The sequence below is a fragment of the Lontra canadensis genome, unplaced genomic scaffold, assembly GCF_010015895.1.
Source record: "Lontra canadensis isolate GAN:19392208 unplaced genomic scaffold, GSC_riverotter_1.0 scaffold43, whole genome shotgun sequence".
Classification (NCBI taxonomy): Eukaryota; Metazoa; Chordata; class Mammalia; order Carnivora; family Mustelidae; genus Lontra; species Lontra canadensis.
The window spans coordinates 2,786,583-2,805,440 of record NW_022631037.1 but is presented as its reverse complement, the minus strand read 5'-3'; the positions used below and the strand labels follow the sequence as shown (position 1 = coordinate 2,805,440).

General features: G+C 36.6%; 1 protein-coding gene across 1 annotated transcript in view; it reads left to right on the top strand.

Moving 5' to 3' along the window:
- Nucleotides 1-17,869, top strand: part of GDPD1 (glycerophosphodiester phosphodiesterase domain containing 1) — a 52,659-nt gene extending 34,790 nt beyond the window's left edge. The window contains exons 5-10 of the mRNA XM_032871915.1: nucleotides 3,686-3,804; nucleotides 4,328-4,417; nucleotides 10,635-10,768; nucleotides 15,258-15,317; nucleotides 16,691-16,742; nucleotides 17,152-17,869. Coding sequence (XP_032727806.1) covers nucleotides 3,686-3,804; nucleotides 4,328-4,417; nucleotides 10,635-10,768; nucleotides 15,258-15,317; nucleotides 16,691-16,742; nucleotides 17,152-17,274 — 578 coding nt within the window. The 3' untranslated portion in view covers nucleotides 17,275-17,869. The remainder of the gene's footprint in view (nucleotides 1-3,685; nucleotides 3,805-4,327; nucleotides 4,418-10,634; nucleotides 10,769-15,257; nucleotides 15,318-16,690; nucleotides 16,743-17,151) is intronic.
- The last annotated feature ends 989 nt before the right edge of the window (nucleotides 17,870-18,858 follow it).

Genomic DNA, 18,858 nt, shown 5'->3' with positions numbered 1-18,858 from the left:
GTTATTAACATAACTTTAATTTCCTTGTTTCTCCCACTATTAGATGCAACATTCTTCTTCTCGTATAATGTTCCAAAGTTAGTTTTATCTGTTTGACTTTTTTCTAAGTTGATCCTTGCAAACATCTTAACCTGGGTGTGAATAGCTATCGCCCATGGCAATTCTTTTGACTGCCAAATTAAGTTTTCCACACTTAACAAGCTAACAAAATTTTTACTTAACTAAAATAGCACTGTTTAAATGGAGTGTGGTGGTAGAAATGTTCTGTGTTTGCACTGTCAGTTACAGTAGCCAATAACCACATGTGACTGTTGAGCACTTAAAATGTGGCTAGTCCACCTCAGGGACTAAAGTTTTATTTAATTTTAATCTAAATAGCCCTATGTGGCTAATGGCTACCATCTCAAACAGTGTGGGACTAGAATATAATGTTCAGACATTTTAGATCGTAACAGAAATGAGTTTACACCAGCTTAAGGGAAAAAAGAAACAACAGAGATTTATTTTATCATTAACTGTCTATAATAGTGGTGGATCTGATGTTAAACATTATTGAATCCAAGGGCACAAAGGGGACTCTTCAAGGCATTCTATGGTTCTGCTTCTCTTGGGTCTTACCTTTTTCCAGTGTAGATGGATTTTTGTCCTTGTAGCAGGGAACATAATCACAATTCATTCATATCCTGCCCACACATTGACCCAATGGTAAAAAAGCAATCCTCGGGGTGCCTGGGTGGCTCAGTGGGTTAAAGCCTCTGCCTTCGGCTCAGGTCATGATCCCAGGGTCCTGGGATTGAGCCCTGCATCTGGTTCTCTGCTCAGCAGGGAGCCTGCTTCCTCCTCTCTCTCTTTGCCTGCCTCTCTGCCTACTTACGATCTCTGTCAAATAAATAAATAAATAAAATCTTAAAAAAAAAAAAAAAAAGCAATCCTCCCTTTGAGCTTCAGGGGAAAGTTCTAGATAAAGACACTGATTGGCCTGGCATGGCTCATGTGTCCATCCTTGAGATAGTCACTGTGGACAAAGAAATAGGCTATTATGATAAACCAGACCTAGGTCATACTGTTGCCCATGAGAATAAAGGGGGAGTGGGTCCTGTTTTTGAGAACCCAATCAGAACAACGTGGAATAAAGGAGATGCATTTTTCCAAGGGAAGAAGGGGTCCTGGGTAGGTAAATACAAGCTAAATTTTTATATATTAACAGAATTTTTACCATTCATTTCGGTAGTCTATTATAAGTCTAAACTCAGTTATTATAAGTGCTAGAAATCCACATCAAGATAGTTCAAAAGAAATTTTTAAAAGAATGTGGTTCTAAAAAAAAAAAAGAAGAAGAATTTGGTTCTCCTAACTAAAAAGCTTAGAGGTTTTATGCCTTCAGACATAGAACATATGCCTTCAGTTGCTTAAGCAATAATTAGTCTGTATCTCGGTTTCTTGGTCTGGTTTCATTTACGTTAGCTTTGTTCTCAGGCACACCTTCTACACATAAAGATGGACTCTGCCAACATCAAAAGTACATGATGCATTCAGCTGAGGATTTCAGAAGACCTCTTCTCACGTTCACAGTGTTATGCTTAAGGTCCATGTGTTCTCTTTGGGGCCGAGGAGACAGAGCCAAAGGATGGAGTGTCTGGTCAAAGTGATCCAGAGCCCATCTGAATTACAAAGAGTAGTAAAAGGGCAATAGGAATGGAATATAGAACAGACAAAACAGTAATACATTTTTCCTTTTTTTCCTCATTTACATGCTGCCTTTTCATATGAGCCTTTATTAAAAATAATTTTTTGACATGGATTTAATTTACTTCATTGATACACTTTGTACAATGAAAATGAAATAAAGGATCTGTTACCATTTTGTTATTCATATAGAAATGCGATCGAGGGGCGCCTGGGTGGCTCAGTGGGTTAAAGCCTCTGCCTTCAGCTCAGGTCATGGTCCCAGGGTCCTGGGATCGAGCCCCGCATCGGGCTCTCTGCTCTGCGGGGAGCCTGCTTCCTCCTCTCTCTCTGCCTGCCTCTCTGCCTACTTGTAATCTCTGTGTGTCAACTAAATAAATAAAATCTTAAAAAAAAAAAAAAAAGAAAGAAATGCGATCGAAGTTTTGGATGGAAGGACAAATTTTATGATACTTATATAGCATGCATATATATTATGTAAATGATTCAAGGCAAAAGAGATTAGGGAAAGAATAAAGAAAATAACTGTTAGGAAAGGTAAAAAAGTGTTTAAAAATCCTCTTCTAATTTTTTTTGGCTCAGTTTTCTTTGAAAGGCTACACTGATACAATTCTTTAACACATTCCTGAATTAGCATGTATTTCCCTTGCCCGAACATACATATTCTCAATCTCTGAAAATTTTCAATGGTGATATTATAGTAGAACTCCCCAAACAACTTCAGTATCCACTAGTAGAATGTAGGGGACCTTTTTTCTCTTCTACCCTCTAGGTTCTCAGGAAGGATTTGTAACAAAAGAGATTAACAAGACAGAAACAAACAAGTTTATTAATATACTTATCATGGCAGAAACTCAGGGATGAGTAACTCAAAGTCTGGCGTCAACTTGAGTTTATAGAGCATCTTTTTTTTTTTTTTAAGATTTTATTTATTTATCTGACAGAGAGAGAGATTGGAGAGCGCAAGCAGGGGGAGTGGGGTGCTTAGCAGGGAGCCTGACGTGGGGCTCTGTCCCAGGACACTGGGATCATGACCTGAGCTGAAGGCAAACACTTAACGGCTTAACCCGCTGAGCCACCCAGGTGCTCCTAGCATCTTAACAAAAATATCCAATACATTTTCAGAGAATTGACAAGACAAATAAGGATTTTGAGTTTTTAGGGTAGCAAATCGTGGGAAGGTAAGTATATGGGTGAATAATGGAAGATAAAGGCTAGTCAGTAGTTTGTTATGCAGAGTTCTGTGGTGCCAATAAGGGCCTAAAGTTGGTGATTTATGTTCTGTACAAATTTAAGTCCTGTTTCTCGGCAAATGGGAAAGGGCAGAGGGCTTCTTTTGTATCTGCTTCATCTCAGTTGCCTTTAGTTAAAAATAATCCTTATGCCAAAGTGGCATATTTTGGAATGGCAAACTCTGTTACCTTTCTGGGGGAATGGTTAAATTAAAATAATTAAATTGTTGCATAATGGAACATTTTAAAACCATTTAAAATAATTATAGAATAAGATTGGTGGATTATAATAATATCAATGTCATGGTTATGATATTGTACTATAGTTTTATAAGAGGTTATCGGGGAATCTGGGTAAAAGGTGCATAAATCTCTGTATTTTTCTTATAACTCCAAATGAATCTCAAAAAGTTTAATGAAAAAAACTTTAAATCCTAATTCTAAATTCTAAGTGTATTAACATGCACTATTTATTTTTTACTTTTGTAAAAAGATCAGGTTAAGATCTATAGCTACACTGTAACTGTATTAAATTATGCATTGGAAAAAAAGACTAGAGAAAGTATACTAAATGATCACAATGGTTATATCTAAGTTGTTGGATTTTAGATGATTTTCCTCTTCTTCTTCTTACTTTTCATCATTTTGTACATGTCCTATATAAATACATCCTATTGTGAAAACAATACTTGATCTTTTTTTCTCCCAATCCTCAAAAAAGTGAATGTTATCTTTTAAAAATACTTTTACAAATCTTGCTTTCTCAGCATGCCAATGTGAAGGAAAAGATAACCGAATTCCATTACTGAAGGAAGTTTTTGAGGCCTTTCCTAACACTCCCATTAACATCGATATCAAGGTCAACAACAATGTGCTGATAAAAAAGGTATGTGAGCCAGTCCCTCTTCTGGCTGTGTTCTATCAGATTTCACAAACTAAGTAAGGCTACAGTAAGTGACTTCATAGACTGATAATGTTCAAGGAAATGTGATACTCTAGGGATCCGTATTGTTTTAAATAATGCCCTGGTAGAAAATATCACTTTACTGTTGGAAGGCCTATTTTCAGAGCAAGCTGTCCTGTCCCAGTCATGGATAAAACTGAGCTCCTGTGAACCAGTTGTTCTGGCATGGGTGTAATTAACTTCTTCAAATTTATTTGCTTCCTTTGCAGTTAGTTTATATCAAATGAATAAATAGTTGCATTCTATTAGATAAATCACAGAATGGTAAGATGTATGTAATTGCTTATATTTTATAAAATAATCTGAATTCATATATCAGTTCTTCCCAAAGTTTATATTATTCACTGGCAGATAGTCAGTTGTAATCCATTTTTTAAGTGAAGTAACAACGTAAGTGGATTTGCCAGTAGGCGCATGCATAAACTTTTGCATTTTTCACATGCAGGTTTCAGAGTTGGTGAAGCAATATAGACGAGAACACATAACGGTGTGGGGTAATGCCAGTTATGAAATTGTAGAAAAGTGCTACAGAGAGGTAAGCTTCCAAAATGATACAGAATGATCTTTCTTGCTGCTGTTGTAGATCTATAAATGTCACCACAGTAATAATTTTTAAAAGTATCTTATTTCAAATCCTTGATATAAAGACAGATGGTACTGGGTAGAAGCACCTAACCAGAAGTTTAATAATAGAGGTAATGGATTTTTTTTTTTTAAGATTTTATTTACTTATTTGACAGAGAGAGAGATCACAAATAGGCAGAGAGGCAGGCAGAGAGAGAGGGGAAAGCAGGCTCTCTGCTGAGCAGAGAGCCCGATTCGGGTCTTGATCCCAGGACCCTGAGATCATGACCTGAGCTGAAGGCAGAGGCTTAACCCACTGAGCCACCTAGGTGCCCAGAGGTAATGGATTTAATAGAAATCATGTACTTAGGGGTGCCTAGGGGCCTCGGTTGGTTAAGAAACTGCCTTCAGCTCAGGTCATGATCCCAGGGTCCTGGGTTCGAGTCCTGCATTGGGCTCCCCCCACTCTGCGGGGAGCCTGCTTTTCTTTTACCCCCTGCCGGCCACTCCCCCTGCTTGTTATCTCTCTGTCAGATAAAATCCCCCCCCCCAAAAAAAAACAAGAAAAGAAAAGAAATGTACTTGGGGCTGGCTTACAGAATTCTTATTTTCACATGCTAATATTGTTGCTTGCCAACATTTTATTATGTACATTATGAGACAAAATATGATTCCTGTTTTTTAATGTCTGTTTTTTGTTAGGTTATAGAAATTTTTGTGTAATTTTAAATTGAGGAAAAGATTTTAGTCCTTTGACTCTAGAGTTCAAGCTTCTCTGTTCCCTACCTCCCAATCAGAATTAATCAAATTAAGCCAGGATCATAGTTATCAGGTGGTATATAAAAGTAGGGCCATCTACCCGCTGAAATTTTTCTGTTTGAAGAAAATATATCTATAAAAATTAATTTGATATACTTTAAAAAGTTTTTTTAAGATATTTTATTTATTCATTTGAGAGAGAGCTCACAAGCAAGGGGAGAGGCAGAGGGAGAGGGAGAAGCAGACTCCGCTGAGCAGGGAGCCTGATGCGGGACTCGATCCTAGAATCCTGGGACCATGACCTGAGCTGAAGGCAGACACTTAACCGTCTGAGCCACCCAGGCATCCCGATATATTTTTTTAAATGAATTTTTATTCTAGTTTCTGATAATTTTCTGTGAATTTTTCTTTTCTATTTTTTTTTTAAGATTTTATCCATTCACTTGACAGAGAGAGAGAGATCACAAGTAGGCAGAGAGGCAGGCAGAGAGAAAGGGGGAGGCAGTCTCCCCGCTGAGCAGAGAGCCTGATGCAGGGCTCGATCCTAGGATTCGGAGATCATGACCTGACCTGAAGGCAGAGACTTAAACCACTGAGCCACCCAGTTGCCCCAATTTGATATATTTTGACATGGTATGCTAAGCCTCTCTAAGCAAGTTTAGCTATATACTATATGTATTATAAGTATGGCTTATATGCTATAGCAAGTATAGCTAGGAGAATATGAAATTCAAAATGTTAAAAAACCTTAAGCATGAAAGACTCTCTTTCAGAATACAAATGATAGTGGTGATAGGGCAGAAGAAATACTGTGACACAAATAGTAATTCAAAATACAAAGATTTCTTTTGGGAAGGCCTTCCTTCCTAGCAAAGAAGGTAAAAATATAGATCCAGAATGCACCATTATAATTAAAAGTACAGTTAAAGCCCTCATTAAAGCAGGTAATTTTTATGTATGTGCCACAGGCCCTCTGAGATTCCAAGGTTGCTTGTGTACAAAAGAAGAAAACAGCGATCATTGGGATGAATGGCTTCAGATTGCTAAGAATTTAGTGTTAAGACTTTTCCCTAACTAATTGTTGTCTAATGGTATTTTCACGTATCATTAAAAGTGACTGTACTGGAGGTCTTGTCGCCTGCTGGTTGTTTTACATAACTCGAATGTTTTTAAAAAATAAAAAATAGTGATAACAGCAAATGCTGGAGAAGATGAGGAGAAGCCGGATCTCTCTAGCTTGCCTGTGAGAATGTAAAATAGTACAGCCACTCTCTTCATTCACTGGGTGGTTTCTGACCAGACTAAACATAAACTTCCCATATTAACCAGCAGTCTCACTCTTGGGCATTTACCTCAGAAAAATGAAAACGTATGCACATAAAAACCTGTATATGAATGTTAATAGCAGCTTTGTTTATTATAGCAAAATACTGGAAACCAACCAAAATGCCCTTCAACAGGTAGATGACTAAACAAACTGACATATCCACATGATACAATACTATTCAGTCATGAAAGGAAATGAACTATTGATACCTGTAACAACTTGGGCTGTCCTAATACTCAAAGACATTTTGCTTGGTGAAAAAAATTAACCTCAAAAGATTACATACTGGAATCTCTATATGATTATGATTATGATTATGATTATTTAAGGATTTTATTTATTTATTTGATAGAGACATAGCAAGAGAAGTAACACAAGCAAGGGGAGTGGGAGAAGGAGAAGCAGGCTTCCCACTGAACAGGGAGCCTGATGCAGGACTCCATCCCAGGACCCTGGGTTCATGACCTGAGCAGAAGGCAGATGCTTAAAGACTGAGCCACCCAGGCACACTGGAATCTCTATATTATACACCTGAAACTAATATAACACTGTATGTTAACTAAGTGGAATTTTTTAAAAAAGAAAAAAAAAACTTAACAAAGAAAAACCAAAAAACAAAAAGGTTACATACTATATGATTCCATTTATGTAACATTCTCAAAACTGTACACATTGAAGAGCAGATAAGTGGCTACCAAGGGATAGAGACTGAGGGTCAGGTAGAGAGTGAGGGCAAATACCAAAAGGTAGGAGGAGGGAGTTGTGTGTGATGGAACTGTTCTGTATCTTGCTTGTGGTGGTGGTTAAAGAAATTGATACACTGTTAAAACTGCACTAAACCAGGGTGCCTGGGTGGCTCAGTTGGTTAAGCATTTGCCATTGGCTCAGGTCATGATCTTGGGTTCCCGGGATTGAGACCTGCATCAGGCTCTCCACTCAGTGGGGAGTCTGCTTCTCCCTCTTCCTGTCCCTCCTGATCCCTCTCTCACTCTCTTTCAAATAAAAAAAACTGCATTAACCCAAACACATGCACAAATGAATGCAGATTTTAAAAGTGAAACTGAGTAAGGTCTATAGTCTAATTAACAGTGATATGCTGGGCCAGGAGGGACTTAAAGAAAAGAAGAAAAGAAAGGGGAAAACAGCAACAAAAAACCCCAGCGATAAACCAGTGTCAAGTCCTGGTTTTGATGTATGACAGTTACAACAAATGTTACCATTTGGAGAACCTTAGGTTAAGGGTTCATAGGACTCTGTTTTTACAAGTTTTTGTGACTCTAGTGTTTCAAAATAAAAAGTCCACTTTTGACCCAGAATCAGAGAACTTTTCCCTTGATTCACATGTTTTTCTTGAAGACTCTGGCTTTTTGTCATTTTAGAATTTAAAAACTCCCAAAAGGGGGCGCCTGGGTGGCTCAGTGGGTTAAAGCCTCTGCTTTCGGCTCAGGTCATGATCCCAGGGTTCTGGGATCAAGCCCCACATCGGGCTCTCTGCTCAGCAGGGAGCCTGCTTTCCTTCCTCTCTCTCTGCCTGCCTCTCTGCCTACTTGTGTTCTCTGTCTGTCAAATAAATAAAATCTTAAAAAAAAAAAAAAAAGAACTCCCAAAAGTTCCAGCAGTAATTTTTGAACAGGGCAGTAAAAATGTCTCAATCAGGGGCGCCTGGGTGGCTCAGTGGGTTAAGCTGCTGCCTTTGGCTCAGGTCATGATCTCAGGGTCCTGGGATTGAGTCCCACATTGGGCTCTCTGCTCAGCAGGGAGCCTGCTTCCCTCTCCCTCTCTCTCTTTCTCTGCCTGCCTCTCTACTTGTGATCTCTGTCAAATAAATAAATAAATCTTTAAAAAAAAAATCTCAATCATATTTGTTATTCATATAATGAACATGTCATATAATTAAGTCATGCATCTTTTATAATTCTAAAAGTATGATTTATAAGAATTCTACATTAGCCCTTTAATTCCCAAATGCTAGAAACTAAAAATACAAAGATAACTTGGCTAATTGAATTTAAATTTTAAAAAATGTATAAAAAGAAAAATGGGGCACACAGTGGGTAGGGGAAAACATGGGGCCCTTAGTCCCACATAATGACTTTTAATTCACTCTTACTCAATGGAGTAGTTCTTAACCTTGGCTGTGTGTTAGAATCACCTGAAAAGTCTCAAAAAACTACAAATGCCTGGGTGCCATTTCATAAATTCTATTTATTCAAGTATAATTGAAACACGATGTGATACTAGTGATTCCACAAATTATATTTATGCTGTGCTCACGAGTGGAGCTAGCACCAGTCATCATGTAACAGTATTACAATACCATTGACTGCATTCCCTGTACTGTCCCTTTTTACCCCCATGACCTATTCATTCCATACCTGGAAGCCTGTGTCTCTCCCTCCCCTTCACCCACCCCCCCTCCCCCCTCCCCCTCTCCCCTCCCCCAACTCCCCCTCTTCCCTCCCCCACCCCCCTCCCCTCCCATCTGGCAACCATCAGTTTGTTTTCTGTATTTATGGGTCAGTCTCTGCTTTTTGTTTGTTTTGCTTTTTAGATTCCACACATAAGGGAAATCATTATGGCATTTGTCTTTCTCTGTCTGCCTTATTTCGTTAGTATAATACCCTCTCAGTCCATCCAAGTTGTAAATGGCAAGATTCCCAGATGTTCTACTTTAGAAGATATGGAGTGGCCCCGGTTACGTCACTGGTGGGTCAGCATACCAAAGCCCGCCCTCTCCCACCCTGGGCAGCCTGGCATGGCTTTCCGGAAGTACCGGTTACTGTTTTTAGTTCTCTGGGTCCAAAGCTGTTTAAGTTTTGAGGGTTGACCCCAACCCAGTTTTTCCCATAAGCTCTTATTCTTAGTGCATGAATTTGCAGAAGTCAAGTTTTTCAGGGACTTGTACACTGTGTTACAGCTGAAACACCTGTATATAAATTAGCCTAAAATGTTACAAAGCAGCATGTGAACATAGGTGCAGAAGAAATCCTCAAACTTACTTACTCTGTTTTTTTTTTTTTTAAATAAAGAAGTGGGTAATTTAGAGGTAATATTTAAAATAAATTACTTTTCTGCATGACTTTTTCAATATATTACTTTTGTGTAGAAAAAAATAAACTGTAGGGCTCATGGGTGGCTCAGGCTGTTGAGTGTCTGCCTTTAGCTCAGGTCATGCTCTCAGGGTCCTGGAATGGAGTGCCCCCTGCTCAGCAGGGAGTCTGCTTCTCCCTCTGCCCCTCCCTCCTGCTCGGGATCTCTCTTTCTCTCATGCTCTTTCTCAAATAAATAAATAAAATATTAAAAAAAAGAAAAATCAACTTTACCATAATTTCTGTTTGTTTTAAAGACAAATATAGGAGGGGCTAGGGAGATGGGGATATGAGGGGCCATTTACTGAGCACAGAATTTCAGTTTTACAAGATGAAGAGAGTTCATGTATATATATATATATATATATATATATATATGGCTTGCATTCTAAGGGTTTTGGGACCTTGAACACATTTTGCAATAGAAATCTAAAATGATGGCTAGATTCTTGGACTAGCTTACAAAATCCTATTTATATTTGATGCGTAATATAGTTGAAAGATGACATATTTGCAACAGTGTTTATATTTTATCTATAGATGTATCAATATCATATCCTGCTTAACTAATATATAACTATATCTATAGATAGGAACACCTATATATATCTCTATATGGTATATATGAATATATATCGATCTTTAGTTAATATTTTTTTAAATGGGAGTAAGGTTACTGAATATTTCATTTATTCATTTCCTTATCTTATTCCATTTGGTTCTCTAATGATAAGCACTATCACCAACAGACAGAAGTGGTGTAGCAAGCAGAGAATAGGGAATACAGAAACTCAAGTATCATCAATTAACAGTATAGGGCTCCACGACAGATCCTGACCCATTTGGCAGGGACTAGCCATTTTTAAGTGTGGTAGGTTTAGAAATGGATATTGATAATTCAGGGAGTACTCTTAACAAATGTCCAGATACAGTCTTGGAAATTTTGAGGATGTGAAATAATCCTCTTTATTTGAGCAGTTGTGAAGTAACATAATATTGCTTGTGTCTTTTAGAATTCAGATATTCCTATTCTCTTCAGTCTACAACGTGTTCTGCTCATTCTTGGCCTTTTCTTCACTGGCCTCTTGCCCTTTGTGCCCATTCGAGAACAGTTTTTTGAAATCCCAATGCCTTCCATCATACTGAAGTAAGTGGTTACTCTGTTTTCATCAGTTATCATTACAGGGGGACTAAGATCAAGTCTCACTAATATCAATGTAAATGATAAAGAATAGGTAGCTATAGGGGCACCTGGCTGGCTCAGTCAGTAGAGCATGTGACTCTTGATCTCGGGGTTTTAAGTTTGAGCCCCACATGGGGGTTTAAAAATACAATCTTAAAAAAAAAAAGAATAGATTGCTATAGTTATTTACATGTTGGGTTAACTGACCTGTATTAATAATGCTTTTTGATATAATTAAGACACATTTTTCTAAAATGAATAATATTGTAAATATTTCATCTGGACCCATTTCAGGTAACAATGACTTTCTGTGCCTGTGTACTCAGAAGTCAGGTACAAAGAATTGACCTTAAATGTTGAAGCTTAATACTTCCTTTATTCTAACACGTAATAGCAGTTGCCCTCCAACTGCCCTAACTTATTTATACCTCAGTCACAATATGCAGCTGAAATTCCATTAAACTCCAAATTTGTGGGGCACCTGGCTGGCTAAGAGCATGGAACTCTTGATCTCAGGGTTGTGAGTTCAAGCTCCACGTTGGGCCTAGAGATTACTTTAAAAAAAAAAATTACATTAAATGTGATCTCACCTGCATGGAAACTTTTTTCATCCCCAAACAGAACTTTAAAAGATCAAGCTGAACATTAGTGCAGCAGTCATTAGGAAATATTGGTAAGAAAAACAATTTGGTCGGTATCGTTGTATTCAGCATTTATGTTTCATGCTTGTTTTCCAATTTGAGTTTCTTCGTGATGAGCATGTTTATTTTATCTATTCCCAATTATATTTATGGGCAGCCTTTGTAGCTATTTCTCAGACAAAACAGAAATCACTTCTTGCCTACAAAGAAACCATTTTCATTTGCTGGATTAAAATGATTCCTGACCATTTACTCCTGAAATACTTAAGCTTCCTATGGCTTGGCATGAACTGTTGTCCTCTCTAGATTATCTCCCATGTGTTTCTTTTAGGAGCAGGTATTACTGAAATACAAATGAACAAACTTCATAGATTAATCTTTTCTCTAAAAAGTAATCATGGATTAAGACAAGGTAGAATATGGTGTGTGTTTTAACTTTTTTTTTTAATAGATGAAGGTGGGTACTTCCTAAGACAACATAATAATTTCTTTAATGAGGTAGTGTTTGATACACTAAATCCCTGAGATTCCAGAGGTTGCAACCAGTATTTTCAATCTGGGCTACAGTTAGGAAAAAGAGGATTTTATTTAGAGAGCTTTGAAGAAAAACTGAATTCAGAGAGAAAGGGGAAAAAAAGGAATTTAAGTGCGGAGACTCAGAATTATTCCAAGAGTACGGACAAGAGGCACTAGAAAGGAAACAAGAAGTGAAGATCCAGGGGGAATGGAAATCGCCGTATGCTGTTAAACTTAAAAGTTTTCAGAGTAGAGAGAGGCTAACCAGAGATATGCTCTGGGTACAATCCAACTTTAATGATACAGGTAGTTGTGCTACTCCAGGAAGCTGAGGAAACTGACGAAACTCAGTATAAGTCCAAAGGTCAAGTATAGAAAAGATAATTGAAAAGAACAGGTCCTAGGTTCAATATTTGCAAATCAATCATGCTATATCACATTAATAAAAGAAAGGATAAGAACCATATGATCATTTCAATAGATGCAAAAAAAGCATAGGGAAAAGACAAAGTACAACATCCACACATAATAAAAACCCTCAACATTAAAATAAAGGCCATATATGAAAAACTCACAGCTAATATCCTAAATGCGGAAAAACTAAGAGCTTTTCCTCTGTAATCAGGAACAAGACAGGGATATCTACTCTTACTAGTTTTATTCAACATGGTACTGGAAGTCCTAGCCACAGCAATCAGACAACAAAAGGAAATAAAAGTCATCCAAAGAGGCAAGGAAGAAGTAAAATGTTAACTATTTGCATATGATACTACATATAGAAAACCAAAAAGACTCCACCAAAAAACTGCTAGAACTGATAAATTCAGCAAAGTCGGAGGATACGAAATCAACCTATAGAAATCTGTTGCATTTCTATAAACCAATAACGAAGCAGAAAGAGAAATTAAGGAATCACTCCCATTTACAATTGTACCAGAAACACTCAGATACTTGGAATAAATCTAACCAAAGAGGTGAAAGAATATACTCTGAAAACCATAAAACACTGGTGAAAGAAATTAAAAATGACACAAAGAAATGGAAAGAGATTCCATGGTCATGGATTGGAAGAACAAATACTGTGAAAATGTCTATACTGCCCAAAGCAATCATTTAATGCAGTCTCTATCAAAATACCAACAGCATATTTCACAGAGCTGAACAAACAGTCCTAAAATTTGTATGGAACCACAAAAGACCCAAAAGAGCCAAAGCAACCTTGAAAAAGAAAAACACAGCTGGAGGCATCACAATTCTGCACTTCAAGTTATATTGCAAAGCTGTAGTAATCAAAACAGTGTAATACCGGCACAAAGACAGACACACAGATTAATGGAATGGAATAGAAAATCCAGAAATGAACCCACCATTATATGGTCAATAATCTTCGACAAAGCAGGGAAGAATATCCAATGGGAAAAAGAATGTCTCTTCAACAAATGGTGTTGGGAAAACTGGACAGCAACATGGAAAAGAATGAAACTAGACCATTTTCTTACACCATACAGAAAGAATAAATTAAAAATGGATTAAAGACCTAAATGTGAGACCTGAAACCATAAAAATCCTAGAAGAGAACACAAGCAGTATCTTTTTTCTACATACATCTCCTGAAACAAGGGAAACAAAATCAATAATAAAATATTGAGACTACATCAAAATAAAAAAACACAGCAAAGGAAACAATCTAATGAAACTAAAAGGAACCCACAGAATGAAAGAAGGTATTTGGGAAAGGGTTAGTATCCAAAATATATAAGTTCTTATAAATGCAGTACCCCCAAAATGAATAATCTAATTTAAAATGGGCAGAAGACACAATGGCTAAAATAACTCAAGAGGGTGCCTGGGAAGCTCAGATGATTAAGTGGCTGCCTTCAGCTCAGGTCATGATTCCAGGGTCCTGGGATTGAGCCCACATTTATCTCCCTGCTCTGTTGGGAGCCTGCTTCTCCCTCTCCCTCTCCTTCTGCCTACTTCTCTGCCTGCTTGTATTCTCTCTCTCTGTCAAATAAGTTAATAAAATCTTTAAAAAAAAAACAACACAACTTAAGAAACAACACGTGTTGGCAAGGATGTGGAGAAATGGGTGAATCCTCATGCACTGTTGGAGGGAATGAAAACTGGTGCAGCCACTGCAGAAAACAGTAATGAGGTTCCTCAAAAAGGTAAAAATAGAACCATCCTACAATCGAGCAATCATACTACTAGGTATTTACCCAAAGAATATAAAAATACTAATTCAAAGGGATATAGGCATCTCGATGTTTATAACAGATTATTTACAATGATCAAGTTATTGAAAACAGCCCAAGTGTTCATCAATAGATGAATGGATAAAGAAGATATAGTATATATACATATACTATGGAATATTACTGAGCCATAAAAACAAATGAAACCTTGGTATTTGCAATGACATGGATGGAGCTAGAGAGTATTATGCTAAGCAAAGTTAAGTCAAAGAAAGACAAATACTATATGATTTCACTTCTATGTGGAATTCCAAAAACAAAAAAATGAGCAAAAGAAAAAGAGAGGCAAACCAAAAAACAGACTCTTAACTAGAGTCAAGGTAACCATCAGACTGGTAACCATCAACTATGATGGTTACCAGAAGGAAGGTGGGTGGTGGGGATGGGTTAAACAGGTGATGGGGATTAAGGAGTGCACCTATTATGATGATCACTGAGTGACGTATGGAGTTGTTGAATCACTATATTGTACACCTGAAACTAATATTATGCTGCATGTTAACTAACCGGAATTAAAAAAAAAAAAAAAAACCCGAACAGAAAAAAAGAAAGAACATGGCCCATGTCTTCAATTATTGAAAGGAGAAGAAAAAACATGCTTCTAAGGTTTTTTAGTCACATTTTTGCCCCATATATCTTTTCATTTGTAGTAAAGTTTGGTTGTATGTTTAAGTTTACTAAATACCAGTGCTCACTTCAGCAGCAAATGTACTAAATCTACTACTACTAAGTTATACCAGACAAAGTGAGAGAAAGAAGCTTCACCAAAAAAGAGAAGAGACACGAGCCCCAGGCACCCAGGGTCTAGAAAGAGAACTTTGATTATTTTTTTAACCTTTTAGTAGTGGTAGCAAAAAGTTATCTCAAAATCAATAGAGTCAGAGAACCCAAGTAGGTTTTAATTTACTTTTTTTTTTAACAAATATTTTTTGAGCACATACTAAATGCAAGGCAACTGTTTGTTTTTGAACTCATTTTATTTTATCACACTGATATCTTTCTGTGTTTCTGATTTATGATTCAAATTTTATTTTGCCTCAGGCTAAAAGAACCCCACACAATGTCCAGAAGTCAAAAGTTTCTCATCTGGCTTTCCGATATGTAAGAATTTTAGTTTCTTGATATACGAGTTATTGTTTTAGCTGTATCTGTTAAATACCGTGTTTGTAATTTTAGAGCAAGCTTTCTACATGGGGTTTGTAACAAGGACACGATGAGCATGTACTCCATGGGTGGATGTATATGAATCATTTAGAACTACACTAATTACTAGTCTCAAAACCTTAAGAGGAATCTTGAGAGATAATCTCCTCCAGCTTCAGGGGCAACCAAAGGCAGATGATTAACTTCGGGCTCTCTAGCTAGTTAGTAGAAGAGGTGGCATGGCATTTGCTCTCTGCACTAAACCACAGTCAAAGACGTGGTGGAAAGAAGTGTGTATATAACCGTACAACTGTATGTAAAAGTGTATACTGACTAGTGGCATATTCCTATGAAAAATCTGCTGCACGAAGACTTAACAGCAGACAGGAAGCCCCACCTTTAGGGTGGAGATCAACTTTAAAGAAAATACTTTCCCTTCTCAGACATGTTGTGTTTAATTTTAGGTAAATACCACGATGTTGCTGTGCTATATTTTGCTTTATTTTATTTTATTTTTTATATTTTGCTTTAAAATGGAACCCGGAATGCTTAAATAATAGTCCTAAATCACAACCTTTTAAATTACTTAGCTCCTCTTGCAGAGTTGGAAAACTAGTTTTTATCTTTTCTCTGTTTATTCTTTTTTGCTTTATTCCTGATTCAATTTCTGGTTTTCAGGGTTGCATTTTTAATTGGTATTAAGTACATGTGGTTTTTAGTCTCTGTTATTTCATCATTTTAACAGACATAAACAGAATAGAAACAATATGTTTAACTTGCCAGTAGAGTTCGTTCCCATCCTGCTCAAGTGATTTATAGTCTAAGAGTTCACTTTTAAGTCAATTATTTAGCACTTTTAAAAAGCGCAGGTTTCCTATTTATAGTGTAATTAATGGACATTAGGTTTCTAAGATAACACAGGAAAGACTAATCCATGATGTAAATGAACTGTATTATAGAACCTGGCCCAAGTTCATGGCCTTATTTTAACTTGGAAAGTTAGAAACAGACTTCTCAGCTCTTTCTCACTTGTTAACGGTGTCAACAGGGAAAGCAAGGAAGCCTCTTGTCTACAGAGCAGGTTTGGTAAGATTGGGTCTCCTGAGGATCTAGTTACAGAAGAAATAGAAAGGAGGTTCTGGTGGTCCACCAGCAAGCAGCCAGCAGTGAAAGGAGATTGAGCAGTTAGAACATAAATATCCACCGCAGTTATGACTTGAGGTGATTGCTTTACTGCCGCTAAAGCACTGGGATAAACTCTAAATGGACTAAATTAGGACTAAGAACTAAGAGGTAAGAGTATCTAAATCTGTTCTGCTTTTCTTTTCTAGCTTACTAATGAGAAAAGCCTTGTTTGACCACCTCACTGCCAGAGGCATTCAGGTAAGTTTCTGGAATGACGCATTTTGGAGATAGTATAGCTCACCAGTTTAACAGTAGTGTAAAGGGCAGGAACTTGATTTGGTTCCAGCTCTGATGCTGCTGCTTTACTGGTTCACCTATGAAGACCTTAAGCTCTGCCTTAAACTTAACAAGAAAGCACTGGCATTTTAGTAACTGGAGTCCACATATGTATAGGTGAGAGTAACTGAAGCCAGAGGGTGGGACAGTGTATGTTTAATGAGTAAAGTAAAAAAAATTTTAAACGGTTCAATGATTTCTTAAAATTACAGGCTTAAAATGTTGTTTCTAAGTATGCTGAGATTGTAGTGTATAAATAGTGTAGGCTATTAAAAAATAATTTTCTACTTTTAACCTTTCATCTCATACTTCTCATGCTTCTAATTTTCAGGTGTATATTTGGGTTTTGAATGAAGAACAAGAATACAAACGAGCTTTTGATTTGGGAGCAACTGGGGTAATGACAGACTATCCAACAAAGCTTAAGGACTTTTTACATAATTTTTCAGCTTAGAAAAGGAGGTACTCAGAAGCACTCAAAGAAAGATGAAAAGAACTAAAGAAAAAAAAAAACAAAACAAGTTTGCCATCATTTCCCTAAGCCATTTCCAGAATGGTAAAGGTTTAATCATTTAAGTTTTAATTACCTCATTTTTAAGCTTGTCTGAGAATGTAGAAACTATATATTGTATATTTATTTTAAAGAATATTGCATATTTTACATGTGTAAATAGTTTGTTTAGAATGATAACTGGTTATGAGATATAAGTAGAAGATTATTGATCAAGAGTTCTGTATATTATGCAGTATTCTACTATTATAAGTAATTATAAAATCAAAGACTTTTGAATAGATTTGATACTAGCCTTCACTGGAATAAGATCAACTAATTAGTAAAGCAAATTATTGAGGGCCACTACAGCTATGCTGAGTTGTCTTGTTATTTCTAGTACATCTTAGTTTAAAAGGAAAGAAAATACAGTGGGAGGAGAGCTTAGAAATCAGTGATACAGTTAATCTGACAGGCTCTGTTAACTTTGTTAACAGAAGGCAGTCTCCATAAAAACTGAAACTAATACTTGATCAGAAATAAAAACTGTAGACAATTAGATTTCTTGGTTGTTGCTGTTAATGGGGACATTCTGTTTGGAATCTCCTTCAGGTGTAAAATTGTTACCATGTCCTTTCTTTCTGGTAGACATTAAAATTGGACTTCTTAAATGTAAATTAAGACAAGACCCAAATAGTCATATATTTATGTTTCCTCTAAACATTATGTTTCCTCTAAACAAAATTTTCCAATTTTTGGCACTGACTAATAACTGTTTGGGCCTACATCTAGATTATAAATAACGTCTTAAATCCTAGTAATCATATGAAACTGACGAAAGTACATATCATTGTTTCCAATACATATGGTATAAACCACCTATTCCTGATCTTTAAGGTTTAATTCTTCTGACTATTAAATGGAAGCAGAATTTCTCAAAGCATTAGGCATCACTTCCTCTCCTTTTCTGATATGACTCCATGTAAATCTTTTTCTAATCTTTTTGACTAATTTTCATGATCTCTTTGGGAGGTAAATATACTCTGGGATAATAAGGGTCTTTTACCTAGATTACATCTCTCATTTGGAGTTTGCCAGCTCACAGCTAAGAAGGATGATCATACACCTACCTATCCCTTGATGACATAAATAACATTTGCTTTTTGTTTGTTTGTTTATCTAAACTGAAATAAAGTTTTACAAGAACAAAATAAGGTTTCTTCATTGCTTTTTTGCAGTTGTAATTCCAAATGTGCCTTATAGATTTGGGGCTGCAGAATTTAATGAGGTGATAAATTGATAATGTGCGTAAGTACACCTGAGATTTCTCTCTAGAGTACGAAAAGCAAAAGAAAATATGGAAACACTCTTATGGCCCGGAAGTGGCTTCTTGGCATTTGAACAAATAACTTGGGCAGGTGATCCATTAAATCAGTCATTTTTACTTTCATGTACTATAATTTATGGTTATAGTTGCTAGGGATTATTTTGATCACTTTAATATGATTCTTTTTTGTTATTTCTTTTTGAATTTTGCTTTGTTATGAT